Source organism: Lepidochelys kempii, chromosome 5, assembly GCF_965140265.1.
Source record: "Lepidochelys kempii isolate rLepKem1 chromosome 5, rLepKem1.hap2, whole genome shotgun sequence".
NCBI lineage: Eukaryota > Metazoa > Chordata > Testudines > Cheloniidae > Lepidochelys > Lepidochelys kempii.
In genome coordinates this window covers 1,903,082-1,929,220 of record NC_133260.1, presented here as the reverse complement: position 1 = coordinate 1,929,220, position 26,139 = coordinate 1,903,082, and the positions used below count along the sequence as shown (strand labels likewise).

Here is a 26,139-nt window from a genome sequence, read left to right as displayed (position 1 = left end):
ATATTGGTTTGATCCTCCAGCAGCCTCAGCATTGAATCCTGCCTCCTCTCATCACACTGCCGCCACATTTGAGTTTCAGCCCTCTCTTCAGCCCGCCACTTACTCTCTTCAGCCCGCCACTTCTCCTCCCGGTCATATTGTGCTTTCCTGCACTCTGACATTATTTGCCTCCACACAGTCGTCTGTGCTATGTCAGTGTGGGAGGACACCATGAGCTCAGAGAACATTTAATCACGAGTGCATTTTTTTCGCCTTCTAATCTTCACTAGCCTCTGGGAAGGAGAAGATCCTGTGATCATTGAAACACATGCAGCTGGTGGAGAAAAAAAAAGAGGTAGTGATATTTAAAAAGACACATTTTCTAGAACAATGGCTACACTCTTTCACAGTAAACCTTGCTGTTAACATTACATACACAGCACATGTGCTTTCGTTCCAAGGTCGCATTTTGCCTCCACCCACCACGTGGCTAGCCCCTCACCCCCCACCACCCCGGCTAACAGCGGGGAACATTTCTGTTCAGCCACAGGCAAACAGCCCAGCAGGAACGGGCACCTTTGCATGTCCCCTTAAGAAAAGCACCCTATTTCAACCAGGTGACCATGAATGATATCACGCTCCTGAGGATAACAGAGAGAGATAAAGAACGGATGTTGTTTGAATGCCAGCAAACATACACTGCAATGCTTTGTTCTACAATGATTCCCGGGTACATGCTACTGGCCTGATGTGGTAAAGTGTCCTATCATGGTGGGTGGAATAAGGCTGCCCTCCCCAGAAACCTTTTGCAAAGGCTTTGGGAGTACATCCTGGAGAGCTGCAAATGCCAGGGCAAATTAATCATTAAACATGCTTGCTTGCTTTTAAACCATGTATAGTATTTTAAAAAGTACACTCACCAGAGGTCCCTTCTACACCTGGCGGGTCCAGGAGGCAGCCTTGGGTGGATTCGGGGGGTACCGGCTCCAGGTCCAGGGTGAGAAACAGTTCCTGGCTGTCGGGAAAACCGGTTTCTCCGCTTGCTTGCTGTGAGCTATCTACAACTTCATCATCATCATCATCTTCCTCATCCCCAACACCTGCTTCTGTGTTGCCTCCATCTCCATTGAAGGAGTCAAACAACACGGCTGGGGTTGTGGTGGCTGAACCCCCTAAAATGGCATGCAGCTCATCATAGAAGCAGCATGTTTTGGGCTCTGACCTGGAGCGGCCGTTCACCTCTCTGGTTTTCTGGTAGGCTTGCCTCAGCTCCTTAAGTTTCACGCGGCATTGCTTCGGGTCCCTGTTATGGCCTCTGTCCTTCATGCGCTGGGAGATTTTGACAAATGTTTTGGCATTTCGAAAACGGGTACGGAGTTCTGATAGCATGGATTCCTCTCCCCAAACAGCGATCAGATCTGCTCTCTGCTTGGCCTGTGAACTCCTTGGGGCAGGGGACTGTCTAACCATGGGCTCGTGCAGTGATCTATACCGGTGCTGCCATAATACAGATAATACATCCCAACCATACTGGTGCCATCAGAGCTGCCCTTATTCTCTCCCCAATGGGCCCTGAGTTGCTATAATTAGCTGAGACACCTGCCAACCTGGCAGACATGGTGGCCTGGTTTCTTTGGCACTTGTGGCTGGTACATAATGGGGAGATTCATCCGATCGTGTAACCTGGGGTCACTACTGTTGCACCAAGGGGGAATTTTGCCCATTGGTTTGTTGTAATAACCTTTCCACCTGCGATAACTCAGGTCTCTCTCATCCCCTAAAAGTGTGGCTATTTAATGATTAATCTTTTCCCTTGGAGCTGTGGCTGCTGTCCTGAATTGTCTCCTTGTTTCAGGGATGATGCTAACAATTAGCAGCTGACCAAGGATCATCTCTCTCAGGCAATAATATCCCATCAACAATCTGAGCTAAGGGTTGTGATTTTCCTACCCATGGTAACATGGTAGTGTCCTCTGGGGGTTGGATCAGTCAGATGCAGCGCTGCAGCTCTCTCCATTGAACAGAACCAGCAGCTTACGAGGTGCCCAAAGAATGTGACTGTCTGCAGAGGGGTGGGGTGGGTCAGGGGGACCAGGTGTCAGTGTTTCTTTTGGGGTTTCATCACACTATTCTCATCTAATGCAAACACCTTCCCCATCTCGGGGTTAGTGAGCACATAATAATGAATTAATAAGACTTAGTGCTTATTTTATTATTGTTCATACATTTCTCCAAAGGTGTGCTGGCCCCTTGTCCGCCCACCTGTCCTTGGGGCCTGGCTGCAGTGACCCTGTGCTGCAGAGGCAGGAGCTGGCTTTGTGGATGGTGTATGTCCGCTGCTCCTTGGCAGCATGGCTCCGGAAGGAGTTGTGTTGCAACTGTCTGTCCTCCGGAGGCTATTCATTCACAGCTCAGTGTGGGGGATGGGTCCCCACAAGGGTTACTGCCACTGGAAGGATGCTGTGTAGAGAGGCCAGTCTCCATCCTGCCCCAACCACCAATGGGTTATTCCTGCAGTGCTGTGGACGGGGGGACTGTACCATGCGGCTTGCCCCTCACACTCATGCATTGGCATAGAGTCCCCCCTCACACGCAGATCGCAGGAGATGATCCAGCCCCCTGACATGGGTGGCTGCACGAGTCCAGTCTCATGCTAGGGTTCCGGGGACTGGTTTGTTGGATGGTGGAGCACGGATTTCTTGCACAGAGTCTGTGTTGTCTCTGTTATGCTGTCAGGCTCTGTCGGTGCATCACTCTTAGGGCTGAGATGTGTCTCTCTTCATGCATCCGGTGTCAGGCCTTAATTTGTGTAAAACTTAGCAAAACTGACTAGGGACCGAATGGCTAGGCAGCAGTTCTGCGGAAAAGGACCTAGGGGTGACAGTGGACGAGAAGCTGGATATGAGTCAGCAGTGTGCCCTTGTTGCCAAGAAGGCCAATGGCATTTTGGGATGTATAAGTAGGGGCATAGCGAGCAGATCGAGGGACGTGATCGTTCCCCTCTATTCGACATTGGTGAGGCCTCATCTGGAGTACTGTGTCCAGTTTTGGGCCCCACACTTCAAGAAGGATGTGGATAAATTGGAGAGAGTCCAGCGAAGGGCAACAAAAATGATTAGGGGACTGGAACACATGAGTTATGAGGAGAGGCTGAGGGAGCTGGGATTGTTTAGCCTGCAGAAGAGAAGAATGAGGGGGGATTTGATAGCTGCTTTCAACTACCTGAAAGGGGGTTCCAAAGAGGATGGCTCTAGACTGTTCTCAATGGTAGCAGATGACAGAACGAGGAGTAATGGTCTCAAGTTGCAGTGGGGGAGGTTTAGGTTGGATATTAGGAAAAACTTTTTCACTAAGAGGGCGGTGAAACACTGGAATGCGTTACCTAGGGAGGTGGTAGAATCTCCTTCCTTAGAGGTTTTTAAGGTCAGGCTTGACAAAGCCCTGGCTGGGATGATTTAACTGGGAATTGGTCCTGCTTTGAGCAGGGGGCTGGACTAGATGACCTTCTGGGGTCCCTTCCAACCCTGATATTCTATGATTCTATGATTCTATGAAAACCATTCAGTTCTCCACTCCCCCCAGGCAGCCACAGAAACTAATATCCACAAATTCCGCCCATTGGCCTGTTTAAGGCACTGCTGTCTGCGCTTTCATTTATAACTCCGACAAATTTCCGCTGTCCTCAGCCAGGTCTCGAATGTAACCTTTCATAAGACTTTTCCATGCAACAGCCCTACATTTAGAAGACTGGATGGACAATTATATTTATAGCTGCTTTTTGGCATGAGTTTAAAGTTATTCACTCCAGATGTTGTTCTGTGGTTTAGCTCCTAAATCTCTCTGCCTGAAAAAGCAGCCACTTTCCCAGAGACTCGGTTGCTGTGGTTAGACCAGGGCCTGGGCACTGGGCTACAGTTACATGTGGTTAGTTTCCAGTGAACGAAATGCTAGAGAGGGTTGTTTGTCATTGTTTTCAGCAGCAGTGACCTGGTAACCTGAAGCACAGACACCAGCACTGACTTTCATTCTTTCTTTCCAGTGACTCCAGTCATCTGGAGTACTGTGTCCAGTTTTGGGCCCCACACTTCAAGAAGGATGTGGAGGAATTGAAGAGAGTCCAGCAGAGGGCAACAAAAATGATTAGGAGGCTGGAGCACTGAGGGAACTGGGGTTATTTAGTCTGCAGAAGAGAAGAGTGAGGGGGGATTTGATAGCTGCTTTCAACTACCTGAAAGGGGGTTCCAAAGAGGATGGAGCTCGGCTGTTCTCAGTGGTAGCGGATGACAGAACAAGGAATAATGGTCTCACGTTGCAGTGGGGGAGGTCTAGGTTGGATATTTGGAAAAACTGAGGTCCCTTCCAACCCTGATATTCTATGATTCTGCGAAAAGGAGCTGCATGGCCTTAGAATTAGAAGGTCATTTCTGGCTGGGATCCGATGGGCAGCATGTAGCATGGCACGGTGCGGCTCTCCTCTCCAGCCGTAGGATTTCGCTGCATTTGCTTAAGCTGAGCTTGTTTGGCTTGTAGCTCGTTGAAGTTTGTTGCTTCTTTTTTTTTTTGATCGGCTCCCAGCAAGGGGGGGGCAAGCAGGGGCAAGGTGGGGAGAGAGTCAAGGGTGCACAGTGGGCCCATCACAGTCCCAGACTGCACACCGGGGTGATCTAGTCACATAGAGTGTTGGGGTTCTTAGGGATTGGTTTGTTTTGGCCTGTTTTGAAATGGGATTAGCTTGATTTTTGGCTTAATGTGAAAGACGGGGTGCTTATTTACCACGTGAAAGTTGGCAATGGTGATCTGGGAAGAGGCCCAGGGAACTAGCAGCCACTACTTGCAGTGAGCAGTATGTGGCTGCTGTGGATAGGGTCCCTGGGTTGGAACCCAGGATAGCAGGCACTCCCGGGTTCCTTCCCAGCCACCGGCAAAGTGGTGTAAACCCTGAGAAAGGGACAAGACTCCTTGGGGAGCCCAAGCAAAGGGCTGAGTTTACAGGGGCCAGGGTGGAAGACCCTGGTGAGGGTAGACAGACAGTTTTGTTGGACTCTGGGGTGCCAGGAGTGGGGAAAGGCCTGAATATGGCACTCAGCAGCTGGAGATACTCAAGAGGAGAGTGGGTGTCCGTCCCCCCTGGTTACAGGGATTCAGTTGAGTTATTTTAGTTTTTTGTTTATAGCACTCATCGGAGAGGTTTTCAGTGGCCCCTGTTCCTTGTTGGGCAAGGGAAAGCGGAGTCGTTAAAGCAAATGGTTGTCATTTGCTCTGTGAATTGGTGGTAGCTGCTATCTACAGGCAGTGACAAGTCTGGAACTCCCAAGAGAGGAATTTGAAGAAACGTGGGGGATGTTCCTTACTCCTACAAAACAATGTGCAATGCCAGTTCAGGAGCATCTGTTCAGCTTGGAAAAGGGTCATTGCTGGGAGTGGCACAGCTAGTTTGCTTTAGGAGCCACACCTCTTGGGCAAAAGATAACACACAAACTTCCAGCTCTTTAGACTTGTCCTGATCTCGAGAGTCATTGTGATATGGTTATTAACAGACCACGCTGGCTTGTGGAACACAATAGCAGATAACACACTGGCTGGTGTGCGTTGCTCCCTTGTGCTGGTAAAATAGGAACTGTTCACCTGGGTGTCATAGGCACTATACAGCTAATGGAGATTCTCTCTTTGCTCAAGTTGGGGAGCCTGTGCTTTCGGGTGGGATGGTGGAGATGGGTGAGGTGCCCGTTTGTCTTTTAACTTTTGCAATTGTACCTGCAGTGTCTGCACCCCTTCACACCACCCTTGCGAGTATTTCCAGTAGAGACCATAACAGTCTGGGCTGTTTCCAAAAGTGGCCTTTGATTTTGGTGGCCTTTGTTTTGGGGAGCAACATCTTGGGGTCCCAAAAACAGAATTCACTGTTCAACTTTGGCCTCTAGAAATAGCCATGATGTGCAGTGTTAAAGTTCCTATGGCAACCCAGGAAGCTTTCAGTCTGCTTTGGGCCCCGCCTGAGCAGTCGGTGCTGTGCCCAGAGGAGAGGGACCTAGACTCAGCTGTCCTTCCAGTCTGAGGTTCAGGCGGCCACTGCCTTTGTTTCTGGGGAAGGTTTACAAAGCCCTGCTGTTTTCTATTTCTACCGCACACCAAGGAAAGCACAACCCAAACGACGACTGTTGCCAGCTTCTGGCACTCTCTCCTAGTGAGCTTCTGCCTGAGGAATGGTTTCAGAGGGGCAGCCGTGTTAGTCTGTATCAGCAAAAACAACGAGGAGTCCTTTGGCACCTTGGAGATTAACAAATTTATTTGGGCATAAGCTTTTGTGGGCTAGAACCCACTTCATCAGATGCATGGAGTGAAAAATACAGTAAGCAGAATATATATTACAGCACATGAAAAGATGGGAGTTGCCTTTCCAAGTGGGGGGTCAGTGCTAATGAGTCAATTCAATTAAGGTGGAAGTGGCCTATTCTCAACAGTTGACAAGAAGGAGTGAATACCAAGAGAGGGGAAAAATCACTTTTGTAGTGCTAACAAGGCCAATGCAATCAAGGTGGCCAATTTCCAACAGTTGACAAGAAGGTGTGAGTATCAGCAGGGGGAAATTAGTTTTTGTGGTGACCCATCCACTCCCAGTCTTTATTCAGGACTAATTTGATGGTGTCCAGTTTGCAAATTAATTCCAGTTCTGCAGTTTCTCATTGGAGACTGTTTTTGAAGTTTTTATGTTGAAGAATTGCCACTTTTAAGCCTATTATTGAGTGTCCAGGGAGATTGAAGTGTTCTCCTATTGATTTTTGAATGTTACAATTCTTGATATCTGGTTTGTGTCCATCTATTCTTTTATTCCACTTCCTGGACACTACAGTGAAAATAAGCGATGGTCACATAAACACCATTGTATACTGGAAACCTACGGACCACTATTCTTACCTACATGCCTCCAGCTTTCATCCAGACCACAACACAATATCCATTGTCTACAACCAAACTCTAAGATACAACCGCATTTGCTCCATCCCCTCAGACAGAGACAAACACCTACAAGATCTCTATCAAGCGTTCTTCAAACTACAGTACCCACCTGGTGAAGTGAAGAAACTGATTGACAGAGCCAGAAGAGTACCCAGAAGTCACCTACTACAGGACAGGCCCAACAAAGAAAGTAACAGAATGCCACTAGCTGTCACCTTCAGCCCCCAATTAAAACCTCTCCAAAGCATCATCAAGAATCTACAACCTATCCTGAAGGACGATCCCTCACTCTCACAGACCTTGGGAGTCAAGCCAGTCCTCGCTTACAGACAGCCCCCCAGCCTGAAGCAAATACTCACCAGCAATTACACACCACACAACAAAAACACTAACCCAGGAACCTATCCCTGCAACAAACCCCACTGCCAACTCTGTACGCATATCTATTCAAGGGACACCATCACAGGGCCTAATCACATCAGCCACACTATCAGAGGCTCGTTCACCTGCACATCTACCAATGTGATATATGCCATCATGTGCCGCAATGCCCCTCTGCCATGTACATTGGTCAAACTGGACAGTCTCTACACAAAAGAATAAATATATATTCTGCTTACTGTATTTTACACTCCATGCATCTGATGAAGTGGGTTCTAGCCCACAAAAGCTTATGCCCAAATGAATTTGTTAGTCTCTAAGGTGCCACAAGGACTCCTCATTGTTTTTGCCTGAGGAATGGAGGTCTCTCTCCAATGAGATACCAGGCTCCTTCCTCTGGTGCTGCACACACACATTGAACTCCCAGCTTTCCCTGGAAATGCTGAATTCAGACCACATGTTTGAGGTGCATCTCCCTGTCAGAGCCTTTTTTCCCCAGAGGGAAGCTGTACACAGGCCTGGGTGACCTTGAGGATGGCCAAGCTGGTAGAGTAAGGAATGCAGCCCGGCTTCTTAGCTGCGCTGTGATCAGGATCCAGCGAAAGCGCAAAGGAGCTCTCCATATAGCCCTCTGCAGATCTGGCTCCTTCCTCCCCTTTGCAGTCCCAATGCAGGCTACTCCCAGTGGCCCTGAAGAGAAGGAGAGAGAGGAGTCCAGGAACTGGGAGCTTACTCTTGGACTCTGAAATGTCAGCAGGTGTCACAGCTTTTGCCGTGCTCCCTGCTCCGTATTGCCCTGTTCCTAGTCTACAGTTCCCGCTGTGGGGATATCAGCCAGCCCCCCTAACTCTCTGGGCTGCTCCCCAGCTTACAGTATCCTCCGCATAGATTCTCGCCTGGCATCCAGCTAGGCAGATCCTGCCCTCTGGGTAGGGCGCTGCTGGCTGCGGTCAACATCTCTGATGCTGCCCAGGTTCCTAAGTGTACGGTGTTGGGCACTGAGGATCTGGCAGAAGCACTGCCCATGCTTAGGCTGGGTTTCCTTTGTAAAGTCCTCTTCAGTAACAGCTCACTCTCCTGTGCCCGCGGCTTGTTTGAGCCTGGCTGTCTAACCACACAATGTTTGGTTGAATGACGCTGCTCTGGCAGTTCCGCAGAGCTGAATGTTGTTTCACTTTTCCCAAGCCCTGCCCACGCTCTGCTCCCGCATTTCTGTTGGTTTTTTGATTTTCTTAAGGTTTTACCATCTCTTATTTTCTTCATGATCATTTATCTCTTTGCAGCATTTACTGTGGGACTCAGCTCAGAATCCCCAAGGAGGGATTCAGAGCAGCCCTAACTGTATGAAAGGAATGCAGCAAGTGTTCTGAAATAGCCTTCTCTAGGTGTGTTGCTTAGATCTGCCCAGTGACTAGTGGGGAATGTTTTACGTAGGGGAGTGTGACTTAGTGGTTAGAGAAGGGGAACGGAAGCCAGGACGTATGTTTTCTATTCCTAACTCTGCCTTTGACTCCCTCTGTGAGCTTGAGAAGGTCATGCTAACTGCTCTGTGCCTCAGTTTCCCCATCGTAAAATGAGGCAAAAGAATTTTTCTGTCTCACTAAAGGGGTGTAAGGGTGAATGAATTACTATCTAAAGCATTTGAGTTCCTTGAATGAAAACATCTCTGTGAGCTGCTTGTTATTACACTGCTGATGCCCTGCCCTCCTACACACTCCAGTAATGGTGCAGAATTAACAATAGAGCTAGGGCACCAGCTTGTCAAGATTTTTGTGGAGGGAGGTTGGGAGCTTGAGTCTCACTTGTCTAGAACTAATCCTGAGCCTCCAGGGAAGCTAATGTGATGGGTAGGAGATCAGCCTGTCCTACTGATGCCATGCTGGGACCACAGTGAGGTATGTGATTGGAACGTGTTGGTGAATGAACGCCACATCACTGTGACACCAATGCTCAGCACTAGCATCATGGCAGGTGGGTGTCTGCCACACACCACTAAGCCTGGGCACTGGGGTTCTGGCACACAGCTTGGGTCTCCCTGGCATTACTCTCCTAAAAGTCCCCTCTTCCTGCTGCTCCTTGATGCTTGTAATTATTCATTCTCCTCCTCCTCAAATAGCTATTAAGTTCTCCTTTGCTGAAATCTAATGTGTGTGTTCTTCTCTACAGAGGAACAGAGGCACCTTCAGGCAAACAACCGGGACTTTAATCTGGAGTTCGAATATGCTGTAAGTAACAATCATATGTTTAATGCGGAACAATTGTCAGGGCTGCTTCATGGGACACCAGCTCACTTGCAAGTTTCCTTCCAATCGGAAGTGTATTGTGGGTATGTGGATTTGTTATGGTAGGGTCACTCGTGCACATGCTGGGGAGAGCTTTGTAAACAAAGTGCTGAAGTCTGTTTTGAAAAAAAAATTGTATAAAAATGTCTTGGACTTTATCAAAAGATCTAAATGAGGCTGGTCAATGTCTGTCCCTGGCAGCCTTTCAGTAATGACATATGAGTGCACAGGAAAACCTGCTTGTTCATTAGAGTCAGGTTTCAGAGTAACAGCCGTGTTAGTCTGTATTCGCAAAAAGAAAAGGAGTACTTGTGGCACCTTAGAGACTAACCAATTTATTTGAGCATGAGCTTTCGTGAGCTACAGCTCACTTCATCGGATGCATACTGTGGAAAGTGTAGAAGATCTTATTATATACACACAAAACATGAAAAAATACCTCCTCCCACCCCACTCTCCTGCTGGTAATAGTGATCACTTTAGATAAGCTCTTACCAGCAGGAGAGTGGGGTGGGAGGAGGTATTTTTTCATGCTTTGTGTGTATATAATAAGATCTACACTTTCCACAGTATGCATCTGATGAAGTGAGCTGTAGCTCACGAAAGCTTATGCTCAAATAAATTGGTTCGTCTCTAAGGTGCCACAAGTCCTCCTTTTCTTTTGTCATTAGAGTCAGGCACTGGAAGTTTCATCTCTGGCATCTGTTCTGCAAGCAGGGCACTAATAAAGGACCTGATCCTGCAAAATCATACCCTAGTGACTTCATACCTGCAGCTAGGCTCATTGAGCTCACTCAGTTAAAGATACTTGTTTGTAGGACTGGGCCCCAAGACTTTACAATAAGTTTCATGCTCACGGCAGCATGAACTGGATATTTTTCATTGGTTCTTTTTCATGCCTGGACCAAACCAAACACTTGGGAGACTTGCATGGGACATGACCACTGCATGCACATTGAACGCACAATGTGTGCACAGGGTGAAATATGCAGGGGGCTAGGGCAAGGCCTTTATACCACTTCAGTTCTTCAGTCTTGGTGATATGGGATTGGGAAGGTGCATTTTATGCATGTGGGGCCTGGCAATGCAGGACTGGATGTGCGTTCTCAGCTTACGGTGCTTGGCGATCCAGGATTGGGAGGATGCCAGGCTGGGACAGGACACTGTGCTCACGGGGCTGGGATGAGGATGTAGGAGGGAGGGAGGCTGTCCTGTCTGTCCTAATGGCCTCCCCCACATGCTCTGACGAGAAGTGAAAGGGGTGACCTTTGCTGGCCCGATCCTCCTTTTCCTCCACCCCCACCCCGAGTTCAGAAGTGTGTGTTTGTGCCTGCCTGTCTTTGTGGGGAGCATACTTCTCTGGTTCTGACTCCCGGTCCATGTAGAGTCATCAATAGGATTAACTTCTATAGATCCCTGGTTCCCAGCATGCCAGTTGCACGTCTGTAGATTTGCAAATAGCCGAGGGCAGGGAGAGAGAGTGTGAATCTCTGGAGAGCTGCCATGAGAGTCCATTGGGTTAGGTGTGGAGGTGCACACTGGTAAGCAGATGGCTGCAATATCATCTGTTAAATGTGGCCGTGAATTTCTGTAGCCCTGCCCCAGACATTAGTCTGACATGTCACATGGCCCAGCATCCCTGGAGCCCAGCATAGACTGAAGCTGAGAAATTCTAGAAGAATGTCTAGAAAGCCCAAGCCCTGGAGCATGCCAGAGTGGGGGAAACCATAAAGCTGTCCCAAAACCATGCTAGCACAGTCTGACTTGCACAGAGCTGCACATCATGCCCTGGGCTTTTTATTTCCAAATAAGTCCTGGTAAGTTTTCCGTTCAGTACATTCATACTGGCAGGATGGATGGAAAAGAGCTGGCCTAGCCCAAAGTGACTTCAGACCCTATTTTTATTGGCATCTTGGGTGTGGCTGGAAACTCCAAGGAGGACAGAGAGGCTCCTGGCTCCTTCCCCACATACTTTACACTTTATATTGTTTGCAGTGTAGTTGTAGCCATGTGGGTCCCAGGATGTTAGAGACAAGGTGGATGAGGGAATGTCTTTTATTGGACCAACTTCTGTTGGTGAGGGAGATCAGCTTTCAAGCTGCACAGAGCTCTTCTTCAGGACTGTTCCAGCTAAATACGAGATGGAACAAATTGCTTAGCATAAGCAGTTAACACACATTCTAAGGCGCCCGTCAAGGTGAAGCCGCCCATTAACACCCCTGCGGTCATAGGGGTGCTTCTAAACTAAAAAAGGGGGGCTTCTAAACTTTTCATGAGTAGGAACAGGAGCCTGCAATCCAGGTAAAGAATCAAATCCTGGCCTCTTGGGTGGGTACAGATGGTACAGACTTCAAAGAGAAACAGCAAAACTAAAATTCATTTGAAGATTTAACACCATTAATTTGGGCTTGAATGGGGACTGGGAGTGGCTGGCTCATTACAAAAGCAGCTTGGCTTCTCCTGGAATTGACACCTCCTCATCTGTTATTGGGAGTGGACTACATCCACCCTGATCGAATTGGCCCTGTCAGCACTGGTTCTCCACTTGTGAGGTAACTCCCTTCATGTGTCATTATATAATGCCTGCATCTGTAATTTCCACTCCATGCATCTGAAGAAGCGGGGTTTTACCCATAAAAGCTTATGCCCAAATAAATCGGTCAATCTTTAAGGTGCCAGCGGACTCCTCGTTGTTTTTGTGGATACAGACTAACACGGCTCCCTCCTGATCCTGAATACCGTGACGCTGCAGCAGCCAGGGTGCAGTGCTGAGGGGAGGAGCCTGGGGACCCTGCCTGCCACAGAGCACTGCTCCGGGGTCATGCAAGAGCGGGCTGAACGGGAGCCAGACAATGCACTGTGGGTCTGCGATTGCGTGGGCCTAGGGATGCAGAAAGGCGGCAGCAGCTGCTGCTAAGGTCACTGGGCGACAGCATATGCAGCCCAGAGCTCCTGGCTTTTATGTTTATGCCACATGATCTGTTCATGGAGTGAACACAACAGGTTGAACTGAGGAAGCTTCACTGTGCCATTCAGCTGCTTGGGGCCAGTGGGCTCCACAGCTGGCATGGGCACCTTCAGGGAGGACCAGAGGGTAGTAGCCATTCCTCCCTGTGGCCCATATTGGCTGGCCCTGGTGTTGGCTCTCGAGCCCAGGAGTTTTACCAGCTCTCTGGGAACAAGAAAAGTTGCACTGGAAGCTTCTGCGTGAGAGAAGGGCCAGCTAGGACAGACTAGAATGAAACCTGGTAATTCAGCAAAGAGCTTAAGAAGAGTTGTAGCAGTGGGCTTCCTGTTTGAAGTTTGCAGCCGTGGGCAGGGTTCATTTGACTCTTTTATAGCTTAATAGGGCCATAAATTACAGTTATAGACTAGGTTCTGTGTCTGGTCTGGGAGCACAGCCCGCAAGACGGTCATGGTTTCCCAGGGGCAGCGTGTTCTCCCCAAGGAGTTGAGAGAGGTTAGAGGAGGAACTGTGCAAATATGGATTTGAGGGATTGTTGTATTCCAGACAAACACCCGAGTTGTATGGGGGCAGATGGCGGTCGGTGGGTTTAAGCCCTTCATCAATTGGAATGGTTTCTCCTGGCCTGACATCCCCAGAACAAAGACTGAGCAAAGGGTGGGAATGCCTTGTCCTTGTTTAGACTTATTGAGGGCTGGGCAGCTGGACTGTGCTGCAAAGCCAAGCCTGAGGTGGGTATCCTGTAGTTATCTCCCTTCCGCAGCGTGTTCTCCTCCTCCACGCTCTGTGGAACAGTCATGCAGGAAGATGTGAGTGAGGAGCCGAGGAGGGTGAGAAATTCAGCTGCATGTGGAGCAAGACCAGACTGTTTGCAGAGTCATAATACTGGGCCATCCTAACGTCAGTCAAGACTCCTCCATAGTCTCAAAAGAGCTGTCAGGAATGGGATTTCCCACTGTTTCAGACAGGCCCCATTAACATACCCAAGGGAGCGTAAATAAACCTGTTGCACTTGGACTTGCAGAAAACTTTTGGTCACCCATCCCCCCACAGATCATCTTCACTCCCAGGAAACGTGGCAAGAGGGCAATCTACTGGCAGGGCCCTGGGGGCTTCAGCTACTGGAATGGTGCAAACCCCAGCAGGGGATGGGAGTACGGTACAAGGCAGGACTTAATTAGGACTGATGGAGTGAAATTAAGGAAGAGAAAAAATAGGTTGACTATGAAGGAAAACCTCCTACGAGGGAGGTGGATCAGCCTGGGCATGTGTCATTCAAAGGAGAGGTGGAACGGGAAGGCCCACCCATCGGTTATGTGGTAGACCCAGGCCAGATGGGTACAGCAGAGTAGCCTTATAGGGATCCAGGAAGTGGGCAGGCGAAGCCCGCCCACTGCTAAAGGATCCCCCCCCAGCCTAAGGGGGGGATCCACAGGACCTGGGAAACCAAATAATTACGGGGGACAACTAATGAACAACAGGGACGGGAGTGTGGTCAAAGGGTCAAACGAAGGGAACAGGACGGGGACACCGAGCAGAGTACAGCAGAGTAGCAGAAGGCAGATATAGTGGCCACTAGATTAACAGGTTTCTGTTCCCTGACTGACCAGAGCAGGGGCTGCTCCAGGCTAATGAGAACACCTGACTCCAATTAACCTGCAAAGAGTCAGGTGAGGCCATTAAGCTAATGTGACCACCTGACTCTAATTAAGGCCCCTCTGATAACATAAAAGGGCTCACTCCAGTCAGGCAGGGATGAGCCAGGGGAGAGGAAGTGTGGCTGAAGGGCTGGTTAATGAAGATAACCTCAAGTCTCACTAGTAAGGGAGAAGCAGGAGAGCTGTAGGGAAGTGGCCCAGGGAAATGTAGTAACTCTGGCAGTGAAAGGTTGGCTGCCAACAGCTGCTACCATTAGGGTCCATGGGCCAGAACCCGGAGTAGAGGCCGGGCCCGGGTTCCCCCCAACCCACCACTACAGAAACACCTCCTGGGAGGGGAAAACAGGCCCCTGTCAGGACAGGAAGCTGAACGGTTTTGGCATGAGGCCGTAGGAGCAACAGAGACTGTGGGAATTCTCTCACCAACCTCCATTGCTGGCTTATGATGAAAAGGGCTCAGTAGACTGTATCCCTGGCCCTAGAGAGAGAAGGGCTACGTGGAGGGTTGCAGTGAGCCTCTGGGAAGCTAGCATAAACCGCCTGGAAGGGCGGGGCCCTCGGGGACGAGGTTGGAGCTCTGCCACAGGACGTTTAACACTAGACGGGACTAAGCCCTGCACAAGGTGCTAGTGACCAGCCGCAGCAAGTGGGCGTTTAGAGAGGGCGTGTGAGAGCCGATGCACCTAACAAGTGTTCTCTAAACGTAGGCCAGTAAAGATAACGCAGGCAGACGTCCAGCAGCAGAGTGGGGGGTATCCCGGTTATTGCACTGAACGCAGCATGTAGGATTCCCTGCCGTGTGGGTAGGTGGCATAAGTGCGCACTTGGTGCAAGCAACTCTCATTCCTCCGAGACCGTGTTCGGGCGCTTGAGACCAGAGTGGTTGAGCTGGACAAGCTAAGGGAGACAGAGAGGTACCTAGATGAGACTTTCTGGGACACAGTTGGGTGGTCCCATCCCCAGACTGCCAGCCTCAGAAAACTCAGTAATAATGCATATTGATTGGGATCATGGTACCTTAGGACAGGCTGCAGAGAGAAAATTTCTAAACACCATTAATGACCATGACCTGGAGTAGCCAGTCCTGGAACCCGCAGAGGCCGTTCTTGATTTAGTTCTCAGTGGAGCCCAGGATCAGGTCCAAGAGGTGAACAGAGCTGAACGGCTCGGTAATAGCGACCATAATGGAATTAAATTTGAACATCCTTGGTGGGGGAAATACCGAGAAAACCCTCCTTTTGATAGATCAATGCTACTGTGGTGGAACTGCGCAAAAATGAGGAGGCCAGGTAAACAGAAATTAAAATGAACAGTCACAAGAGCGAAATGCCTGGAAGCTGCATGGAAACTTTTAAAAAACACAATAATAGAGGCTCAAACGAAATGTATACCCCAAATTAAAAAAACAGTGAGGACCAAAAAATGCCCTCCCCTCCACCCCTGGCTGAACAATAGAATAAAAGAGGCAGTTAGTGACACAAAGACATCCTTTAAAGATTCAAAGTCAAGTCAGATGGAATCATAGAATCATAGAATATCAGGGTTGGAAGGGACCCCAGAAGGTCATCTAGTCCAACCCCCTGCTCAAAGCAGGACCAATTCCCAGTTAAATCATCCCAGCCAGGGCTTTGTCAAGCCTGACCTTAAAAACCTCTAAGGAAGGAGATTCTACCACCTCCCTAGGTAACGCATTCCAGTGTTTCACCACCCTCTTAGTGAAAAAGTTTTTCCTAATATCCAATCTAAACCTCCCCCACTGCAACTTGAGACCATTACTCCTCGTTCTGTCATCTGCTACCATTGAGAACAGTCTAGAGCCATCCTCTTTGGAACCCCCTTTCAGGTAGTTGAAAGCAGCTATCAAATCCCCCCTCATTCTTCTCTTCTGCAGGCTAAACAATCCCAGCTCCCTCAGCCTCTCCTCATAACTCATGTGTTCCAGTCCCCTAATCATCATAATAATCATGGAGGAAAATAGAAAGGAGCATAACCTCTGGCAAGGCAAGTGTAAAAGTATAATTAGGCAGGCTTAAAAGAATTTGAAGAGCAGCTAGCAAAAGATACAGAAGCTAACAGCAATTGTATTTAAATGGATCAGAAGCAGGAAGCCTGCCAAACTGTCAGTGGGGCACCTGGACGATGGAGGTGCTGAAGGAGCACTCATTGAAGATGAGGCCATTGTGTAGAAGCTAACAGAATTCTTTGTACTGGTCTTCATGGCTGACGATGTGAGGGAGATTCCCACACCTGAGCCATTCTTTTTAGGTGACAGATCTGAGGAGCTGCCCCAGACGGAGGTGTCAGTAGAGGAGGTTTTGGAACAAACTGATAGATTACGCAGTAAAAGTCACCAAGCCCAGATGGTATCACCCAAGAGTTCTGAAGGAACTCAAATGTGAAATTTCAGAAGTACTAACTGTGATAGGGAACCTATCGCTTTAATCAGCCTAGCGTCCAATCAGATTCACAGTCCATTGTGGTCAATTTCATGGTCACAGGATTTTAAAAATGTATGTATGTAACCATGAGGGTCCCAACCCAAAAGGGAGTTGGGGGGGTCACAAAGTTGTTGGGGGCTTGTGGGATTGCCACTCTCACTTCTTCGCTGCCTTCAGAGCAGCTGGGCAAGGAACCCGGAGGTGGGTGTGATCTCCCCTCGAGAGCAGCCCGTGCAGGTGAAGAGGAATCCTGTCCTGCGCCAGCCCCACTGAGACTAGCAGCTGGAGCCCAGTGCACAGTAAGAGCCCGTGGCTGGGGTACTCCCAGTCCCCAGCCATCCAGTAGCTAGATTTCACTGGGAAGATCTGATTGCACAGTCCGTGATCTGTTTTTCACGGCCATGAATTTGGTTGGCCCTACAGATGACTGGTGGATAATTAATGTAATGCCAATTTTTAAAGAAGCCACCAGAGGTGATCCTAACAATTACAGACTGGTAAGCCTCACTTCAGTCCCAGGCAAACTGGTTGAAACTATAGAAAAAAACAGAATTATAAGACACAGAGATGAATATATGTTGGGGAAGAGTGAACACAACTTTTATAAAGGGAAATCATGCTTCACCAATCTGTTAGAATTCTTTGAGGGGATCAACAAACATGGACAAGGGGGATCCAGTGGATATAGTGTACTTGGACTTTGAGAAAGCCTTTGACAAGGTCCCTCACCAAAGGCTCTTAAGAAAGTAAGCTGTCATGGGATAAGAGGAAGGTCCTCTCATGGATTGATAACTGGTTAAAAGATAGGAAACAAAGGGTAGGATTAAATGGTCAGTTTTCAGAATGGAGAGAGTTAAATAGTGGCATCCCCCAGGGGTCTATTCTGGGACCAGTCCTATTCAACATATTCATAAATGATTTGGAAAAAGGGCTAAGCAGTGAGGTGGCAAACAGTGAGATGATATAAAACTACTCAAGATAGTTAAGTCCCAGGCAGACTGCGAAGAGCGACAAAAGGCTCTCTCAAACCTCAGTGACTACCAGAGGTCGATTATGATTTACTGAGTCCGTGGCCACAAATAACATTTGGGCCCCTCACACTCTGGGGTTCTAGGGGTGTCAGAACGGGGGGGGCTATGGCCCCATGCACTTTTTAACATGGGCAGGCAGAAAACTCAGCCTCTGCTAGCGGCGCCAGCCTCTTCCCGGTGGGAGAGGGCTGAGTTGGGCCGTAGCTGCCCCCACCATGGGGCCCTGCTCCTCTTCACTTCCCCCAGGCCCGTAAGAGCCATCCAGAGAGCCTGGGCCACTGTGGGGAGCTCCGGACCCTCCACCTGTCCGAGGTGGCATGCCCCAGGGGGCAAGGACATGGGCTGGGTGCTGCTTTTGGGCACCCTGGCTCCCCGCCTAGGACAGGTGGAGGGTGTGGGGCTCTCCACAGCAGCCCAGGCTCCCTGGGCAGCTCTTACCTTGATCCAGCTCCAGCTTCTGGCCTGGCTGGGGTCTCTGGGGGAAGAGGAGGAGCAGGGGGTGGGACCCTGCCTGAAAGAGGAAGAGCAGGAGTGGGGCCACAGTTCTGGCGCTGGTGGCCCTCACCCCTTCTACACAGCTTCTGGCACGCCTGGGCCCCTCAAATTGGATGGGGTCCCATGGACCTGTGCGTTAATCCACCATTGGTGATGGCAACAAAATGGCGGATGAAATTCAGGGTTGATAAATGTAAAGGAATGCACATTGTAAAACATAATTCCAACTATACCTATGAAATGACAAGGTCTAAATTAGTTGTTACCACTAAAGAAAGAGATCTTGGAATCACTGTGGACAGTTCTCTGAAAACATCCACTCAGTGTGCAGCATTAGTCAAAAAAAGCTAACTGGATATTAGGAACAATTAGGGAAGTGCTAGATAATAAGACAAAAAATATCACAATGCCTCTATATAAATCAGTGATATGCCCACACCTTGAATACTACATGCAGTTCTGGGTTCTGGGCAGCCCATCTTTTAAAAAAGATATATTTGAGTTGGAATAAATAAAGAGAAGGGCAATAGGAATGATTAGGGGATTGAACAACTTCCATATGAGGAGAGATTAATAAGAGTGGGACAGTTCAGCTGGGAAAAGAGGCGACTAAGGGAGGATATGAGAGAGGTCTGTAAAATCATGACTGGTGTGCAGAAAGTGAATAAGCAAGTGTTATGTTACCCTTCATGTAACATAAGAACCCAGCATCACCTAATGAAATGAATAGGCAGCAGGTTTAAAACAAACAAAAGGAAGTATTTCTTCACACAGCGTACAGTCAACCTGCGGAACTCCTTGCTAGGGGATGTTGTGAAGTGCAAAACTATAACTGGGCTCAAAAAAGAACTAGATCAGTTCCTGGAGGATAGGTCCGTCAATGGCCATTAGCCAAGACGGTCAGGGACACAATCCCATGTCTTGGGTGTCCCCATATCTCTGACTGCCAGAAGCTGGGACTGGATGACAGGGGATGGATCACTTGATAAATTGCCCTGTTTTGTTCATTCCCTCTGAAACACCTGGCACTGGCCACTGCTGGAAGACAGGATACTGGGTAGATGGACTCTTGGTCTGACCCAGCATGGCCATTGTTCTGTTTTTATGTGCTGTAGGGACTATCCTGCATTAGCTTCAGGGACGTGGGCTGGAGGATCTGGTAGGTCTCTTCCGTCTCTCTGTGTAAATGGTGACGGTACCCACTGGAGGGGAGACAACAAAGTACTTCTTATCCAGATAGTGTAGTGCCCCTTACCCAAATCCTGGAAGGAAGTCCTAATGTTACCAACAGCAGGGAGGCCTTTTGCTGCTGTACAGGGGTAGGGGTTCCTGCAAACAAAGGTAGTACCATTTAGAGTGAATGGGCTGGCTCTGGGCATGGCTGAGCATGGCAGTGGTTTGTGGGATTCGTTGCAAAGACACAGGTTCATCATGAGACTTGTGCCCCCAAACTGGCCCAGGCCTGACATCTCTTTGGCCTTATGCTGCACAATGAGAGATCAGTGGCTTGAAATAACTAAAGCAAACTAAATTGTGTGTCGTGTCAACTGCAGAATTAAAAACAAACAGACATGCTTTATCCTGGCACCAACTAGGGGAAACATAATGCCACGTATGATCCCACCCTAGTTAGAAGTCAAGGTGATTCTGCGGAAAAGGACCTAGGGGTGACAGTGGACGAGAAGCTGGATATGAGTCAGCAGTGTGCCCTTGTTGCCAAGAAGGCCAATGGCATTTTGGGATGTATAAGTAGGGGCATAGCGAGCAGATCGAGGGACGTGATCGTTCCCCTCTATTCGACATTGGTGAGGCCTCATCTGGAGTACTGTGTCCAGTTTTGGGCCCCACACTTCAAGAAGGATGTGGATAAATTGGAGAGAGTCCAGCGAAGGGCAACAAAAATGATTAGGGGTCTGGAACACATGAGTTATGAGGAGAGGCTGAGGGAGCTGGGATTGTTTAGCCTGCAGAAGAGAAGAATGAGGGGGGATTTGATAGCTGCTTTCAACTACCTGAAAGGGGGTTCCAAACAGGATGGCTCTAGACTGTTCTCAATGGTAGCAGATGACAGAACGAGGAGTAATGGTCTCAAGTTGCAGTGGGGGAGGTTTAGATTGGATATTAGGAAAAACTTTTTCACTAAGAGGGTGGTGAAACACTGGAATGCGTTACCTAGGGAGGTGGTAGAATCTCCTTCCTTAGAGGTTTTTAAGGTCAGGCTTGACAAAGCCCTGGCTGGGATGATTTAACTGGGAATTGGTCCTGCTTTGAGCAGGGGGTTGGACTAGATGACCTTCTGGGGTCCCTTCCAACCCTGAGATTCTATGATTCTATGATGACTTGAGGTAGAAAGTAGCCTGAATGAAATAGACTTCAGGGATCCTTAGCACGGGAGTTAAAAATAGAGAAATTTGTCTCTCGTCTGCAGAAAGAAAGGGTCAGATCCCAATGCCGTGTTTACTCAGTTCTCACATGGGCCAATTCCTATTGACAGCAGAAAGGGTTTTTCCCACATAAGGATTGAGTGAAAATGAAATGACGAGCTCAGGGCTTGATCCAGTGAGATTCAAGAGACTTTATTAAGGTTCATTTTGGAGGCAGCTTAGCCCCGCTGCCACTTTCCTGGTACAATGTCAGTGTGGATTCCTCCAGGGTGGACCTCCCCACCCCACACACCCCCTTTGAGCACCAGCTGATGGGCCTGTCTCATGATTGTTGTGACTTGGTTGTATAGAGCGCATGGAGGAGGAAATCTGTTTTGCAGGATTTTAGTGTTTGCTCTGACTCAGATTCTCCTTCCAGTTCTCCGACTTCACTTTGGAATTCAGCACAGCTGTGTGGAGACGTCACTGGGGGCTGCAAAAACAGTTCTGAAATTGGGTATCCAAGAACTGGAAAGGAAATGCAGGGCCCCTGAGGCAAAGGCAAATTTCAGCTTGGGTCAGGAACTGTTTCTAATGTTAGATCAGTAATGAACATGGAGCCCTCAATGTACACCCCGTAGCCAGTGTCTGTCCATCTGTCCCTCTGGAATCTGGGATCTGTTTCTGTATTCCCACATCACCTGATAAGGCCTCTAGAGAAGTCCGAGGGAGCCTTGTAACTGCCTGTGATAACTACACGTGGCACTGGGCCCGAGCCGCAGCTGGGGTGTCTCATCTCCGTGCACTGCTGTGGGAAGCAGGAGCAGAGCCAACACTCTCAGGACGCTAACACTGCTTCCTGTGCCTCTGCGCCGCGATTCCCAAATGGGAGCAAGATGAGACTTCCACATGGGTCACCCTTGGCGTGTGCAAGCCGGCCACAGCGTGTGCCCTTGGGTCCAGCACTGAGCCTGAAAATGCTGGGGAGCTATGGGCGCTGCGTCTGTGACACCCCCATCCCCGACGACTAGTTGTGGGGAAAGTGGCCGGGAAGCCAAGACTTCTGGCACACTCTGCGCTGGAAAGGCAGGCTATCGAGCAGTTACAGCAGAGGGCAGACATCTCTTTCCGTGTCTAGGAAGGAGTCTAGTTGTCACAGCAGGAGCCTAGGAAACGGGGCACTCTTGGGATTTGTTTGTGGTGCTGGGATGGGTTGGGGGGCATGTGGCCTCATAGTTAGAACAGGCGACTGGGAGACAAGGCTCCTACATTCTACTCCTGGCCCCATCACTGACTGACTTTGTGACCTTGGACAAGTAGCACCGCTTCTGTGTGCCTCGGTTTCCCCCTCTGTAAAATTAAGATAATACTAATACCTCTTTGGGTGATTGCACAGGTTAACTAGTGTTTGTAAAGCACATTGAGATCCTCAGGTGAAAGGTCCGCTATAAATACAAAGTGTAGGCAGTACATTTTCCAAAGGATTTTCCTGGACACTCAACGTGTGATTAGAATGTAGAACTCGCTGCCATAGGATGACAGTAAAGCAAAGAATTTAGCTAAATCGAAAGAGGTTTTGGATGGTTACATTATAACAAAAATTCCCAGAGTTATAAAAGTCTATGTTAAAAGACTTTTTGAAAGGGAGATAAAACCTGCTCCTTCAGGTTTTAGGCCAATCTCTATTATGAATTAGGATGAGACCTTCATGGGGTCAGATTATCACAAATCTACCCACAGTGGGGTTTCTTGAACCTTCCTTTGACGTGTCTGATGCTGGACATTCTCAGGGGCTGGCCTCGATGGACCTTGGGTCTGTTCAGTCTGCCAGTCCTTGTGTTCCTCCTAGATTCTAGTCCTCTGTGCTGTATGCAGTGTTCAATATACCCTGCTTTCAGTATACACTCAGGAAAGAGATCTTGGAGTCATTGTGGATAGTTCTCTGAAGACGTCCGCGCAGCAGCAATCAAAAAAGCAAACAGGACATTAGGAATCATTAGAAAAGGGATAGGGAATAAGACGGAGAATATCTTATTGCCCTTATATAAATCCATGGTATGTCCACGTCTTGACTACTGCATACAGATGTGGTCTCCTCATCTCAAAAAAGATATACTGGCATTAGAAAAGGTTCAGAAAAGGGCAACTAAAATGATTAGGGGTTTGGAATGGGTCCTATATGAGGAGAGATTAAAGAGACTAGGACTTTTCAGACTGGAAAAGAGGAGACTAAGGGGGGATATGATAGAGGTCTATAAAATCATGAGTGGTGTGGAGAAAGTGAATAGGGGAAAGTTATTTACTTGTTCCCATAATATAAGAACTAGGGGCCACCAAATGAAATTAATGGGCAGCAGGTTTAAAACAAATAAAAGGAAGTTCTTCTTCACTCAGCGCACAGTCAACCTGTGGAACTCCTTGCCTGAGGAGGTTGTGAAGGCTAGGACTATAAAAGAGAACTGGATAAATTCATGGAGGCTAAGTCCATTAATGGCTTAAGGAATGGTGTCCCTAGCCTCTGTTTGTCAGAGGGTGGATTTGGATGGCAGGAGAGAGATCACTGATCATTACCTGTTAGGTTCACTCCCTCTGGGGCACCTGGCATTGGCCACGGTCGGCAGACAGGATCCTGGCCTGGATGGTCTGACTCAGTGTGGCTGTTCTTATGCTTTTTAGGCCCTTCTGTTTTTTTCATGCACCCTGCATTTGTGTGATCAGGGATGAACGCTCTACATGGGGGAACCACATCCCTTTGTCCTGGGTTACTGTAAGTAAAAAGAAAAACAGTGAAATTAGTGTCCAACAATTTGGCAGTGTGGCCCCCTGGAAGGCTACTGTGGCAATGCAACTGCGTTGATGCCCATGCATTGCAGGGAGCAGGGAGCCTGCCAGTCATGCATGAGAGGAAAGTGATCAGGAACAGTCAGCATGGATTCACCAAGGGAAGGTCATGCCTGACTAATCTAATCACCTTCTATGATGAGATTACTGGTTCTGTGGATGAAGGGAAAGCAGTGGATGTATTGTTTCTTGACTTTAGCAAAGCTTTTGACACTGTCTCCCACAGTATTCTTGTCAGCAAGTTAAGGAAGTATGGGCTGGATGAATGCACTATAAGGTGGGTAGAAAGCTGGCTAGATTGTCGGGCTCAACGGGTAGTGATCAATGGCTCCATGTCTAGTTGGCAGCCGGTATCAAGTGGAGTGCCCCAGGGGTCGGTCCTGGGGCCGGTTTTGTTCAATATCTTCATAAATGATCTGGAGGATGGTGTGGATTGCACTCTCAGCAAATTTGCGGATGATACTAAACTGGGAGGAGTGGTAGATACGCTGGAGGGCAGGGATAGGATACAGAGGGACCTAGACAAATTGGAGGATTGGGCCAAAAGAAATCTGATGAGGTTCAATAAGGATAAGTGCAGGGTCCTGCACTTAGGACGGAAGAACCCAATGCACAGCTACAGACTAGGGACCGAATGGCTAGGCAGCAGTTCTGCGGAAAGGGACCTAGGGGTGACAGTGGACAAGAAGCTGGATATGAGTCAGCAGGGTGCCCTTGTTGCCAAGAAGGCCAATGGCATTTTGGGATGTATAAGTAGGGGCATAGCGAGCAGATTGAGGGACGTGATCGTCTCCCTCTATTCGACATTGGTGAGGCCTCATCTGGAGTACTGTGTCCAGTTTTGAGCCCCGCACTACAAGAAGGATGTGGATAAATTGGAGAGAGTCCAGCGAAGGGCAACAAAAATGATTAGGGGTCTGGAACACACGACTTATGAGGAGAGGCTGAGGGAACTGGGATTGTTTAGTCTGCAGAAGAGAAGAATGAGGGGGGATTTGATAGCTGCTTTCAACTACCTGAGAGGTGGTTCCAGAGAGGATGGTTCTAGACTATTCTCAGTGGTAGAAGAGGACAGGACAAGGAGTAATGGTCTCAAGTTGCAGTGGGGGAGGTTTAGGTTGGATATTAGGAAAAACTTTTTCACTAGGAGGGTGGTGTAACACTGGAATGCGTTACCTAGGGAGGTGGTAGAATCTCCTTCCTTAGAAGTTTTTAAGGTCAGGCTTGACAAAGCTCTGGCTGGGATGATTTAATTGGGGATCGGTCCTGCTTTGAGCAGGGGGTGGGACTAGATGACCTCCTGAGGTCCCTTCCAACCCTGATATTCTATGATTCTATGCGGCAGCACCTAGCTGCATGTCAGCTACAGCTGTAGCAGAGTTGCTATTTAGATACAATTTTCCAAACGTTATAACACAGGGGTCGGCAACCTAGGGCATGCGTGCCAAAGACTGCACGCAAGCCGATTTTTAGTGGCATGCTGTTGCCTGTCAGGTCCCAGGCACTGGCCCCGCTCAGCCCGCTGCCGAACCCAGGCCAGGACCCCGGCAGGCAGCAGTGTGCCATTAAAAATCCTGCCCGCCCCGGCCCCCTTTTCTCTGATTAGCCTTGGAGGGATTCTGAACTGCATGGGCCAGTTCATCACAGAAACAAAGACAAAAGCTATGCATTGAAAGTATGTGATCAAAGGACCACAGACCAACAGCCTTCTCAGCCTCAGTGTGGCAGCCATGATGGGCCTAGTGAGAAAGGTGGAAGAACTCGATGGGATATTTGGTGATATTGGGATTTTGAAAAGAGATCCAGTACAAATCACCTTCTAGGACAATGCCTAACCATACAGCCAGCGTACATACACCTCGCAGGATTCTGATCCCATTTCTTCATAGAGTGGAGACCGAGTTAAAGAACGTGGAGCAGATTTAACTGAGAAAATCTGAGCCAACAGCAATGTGTGCCCCGGTGGTACCAGTTACAAAGAAAAATGGAAAAATATGAATCTGTGTGGATCTTAAAAGACTTAATGAAGCAATTGTGAGAGAAAAATATCTCCTCCCAACACTGCACGGCTTCCTCCCCAAGGTGAAAGGAACTACAGTATTCTCCAAGCTGGATGCCTCGAGCAGATTCTGGCAAATTCTTTTAACCAAAGAAAGTGCTAAATTGACTATATTTATGACACCCTTTGGGAAGTTTTGCTTGTGAAGATCATCTTTTGGGATGACCATTGCACCTGAAATTTTCCAGAGAAGGATGGCAGAACTGTTAACAAACACAAATGGAGATGTACTTTTTATGGGCAGCATTTTGATATATGGATCTTTGATGGAAGAACACAACAAAACCTTCAGTGAAGCCCTAAGCCCAATCAGCCAGTCTGGACTGAAGCTACACAAGGAAAAATGTGTTTTCCACCTACCCCAAATTGAGTTTCTGGGACAGACAGTAAACAGATGGATTCAGTCCTAGCCTTGAGAAAGTAAAAGCAATTTGAGAATTGAATGTATCAACTAACGTACCAGAACTGAGACGTATACTGGGGGTGGTAAATTACTGTGGTCGATACCTACAAGACCGTTCTACACAGACAAAACCACTGCATAAACTGTTAAAGTCCAACACACTTTGACTCTGGGGGCCAAATCAATAAATTGCCTTAAAAAGGTAAAAGAAATTATCTCAACAGCTCCTGTTCTCAACTACTACGATGTGAACAAACCCACAATGGTTGGTGCAGATGCAAGCAGGT

At 48.5% G+C, this 26,139-nt stretch overlaps 1 protein-coding gene across 3 annotated transcripts in view; it reads left to right on the top strand.

Moving 5' to 3' along the window:
* LOC140911063 (phospholipid-transporting ATPase ID-like) overlaps positions 1 to 26,139 on the top strand; it is a 131,064-nt gene that overhangs the window by 22,710 nt on the left and 82,215 nt on the right. For all 3 annotated transcript variants that reach the window (XM_073343294.1, XM_073343293.1, XM_073343296.1), the window contains exon 3: positions 9,484 to 9,542. In XM_073343294.1, the coding sequence (XP_073199395.1) occupies positions 9,484 to 9,542 (59 nt within the window). The remainder of the gene's footprint in view (positions 1 to 9,483; positions 9,543 to 26,139) is intronic.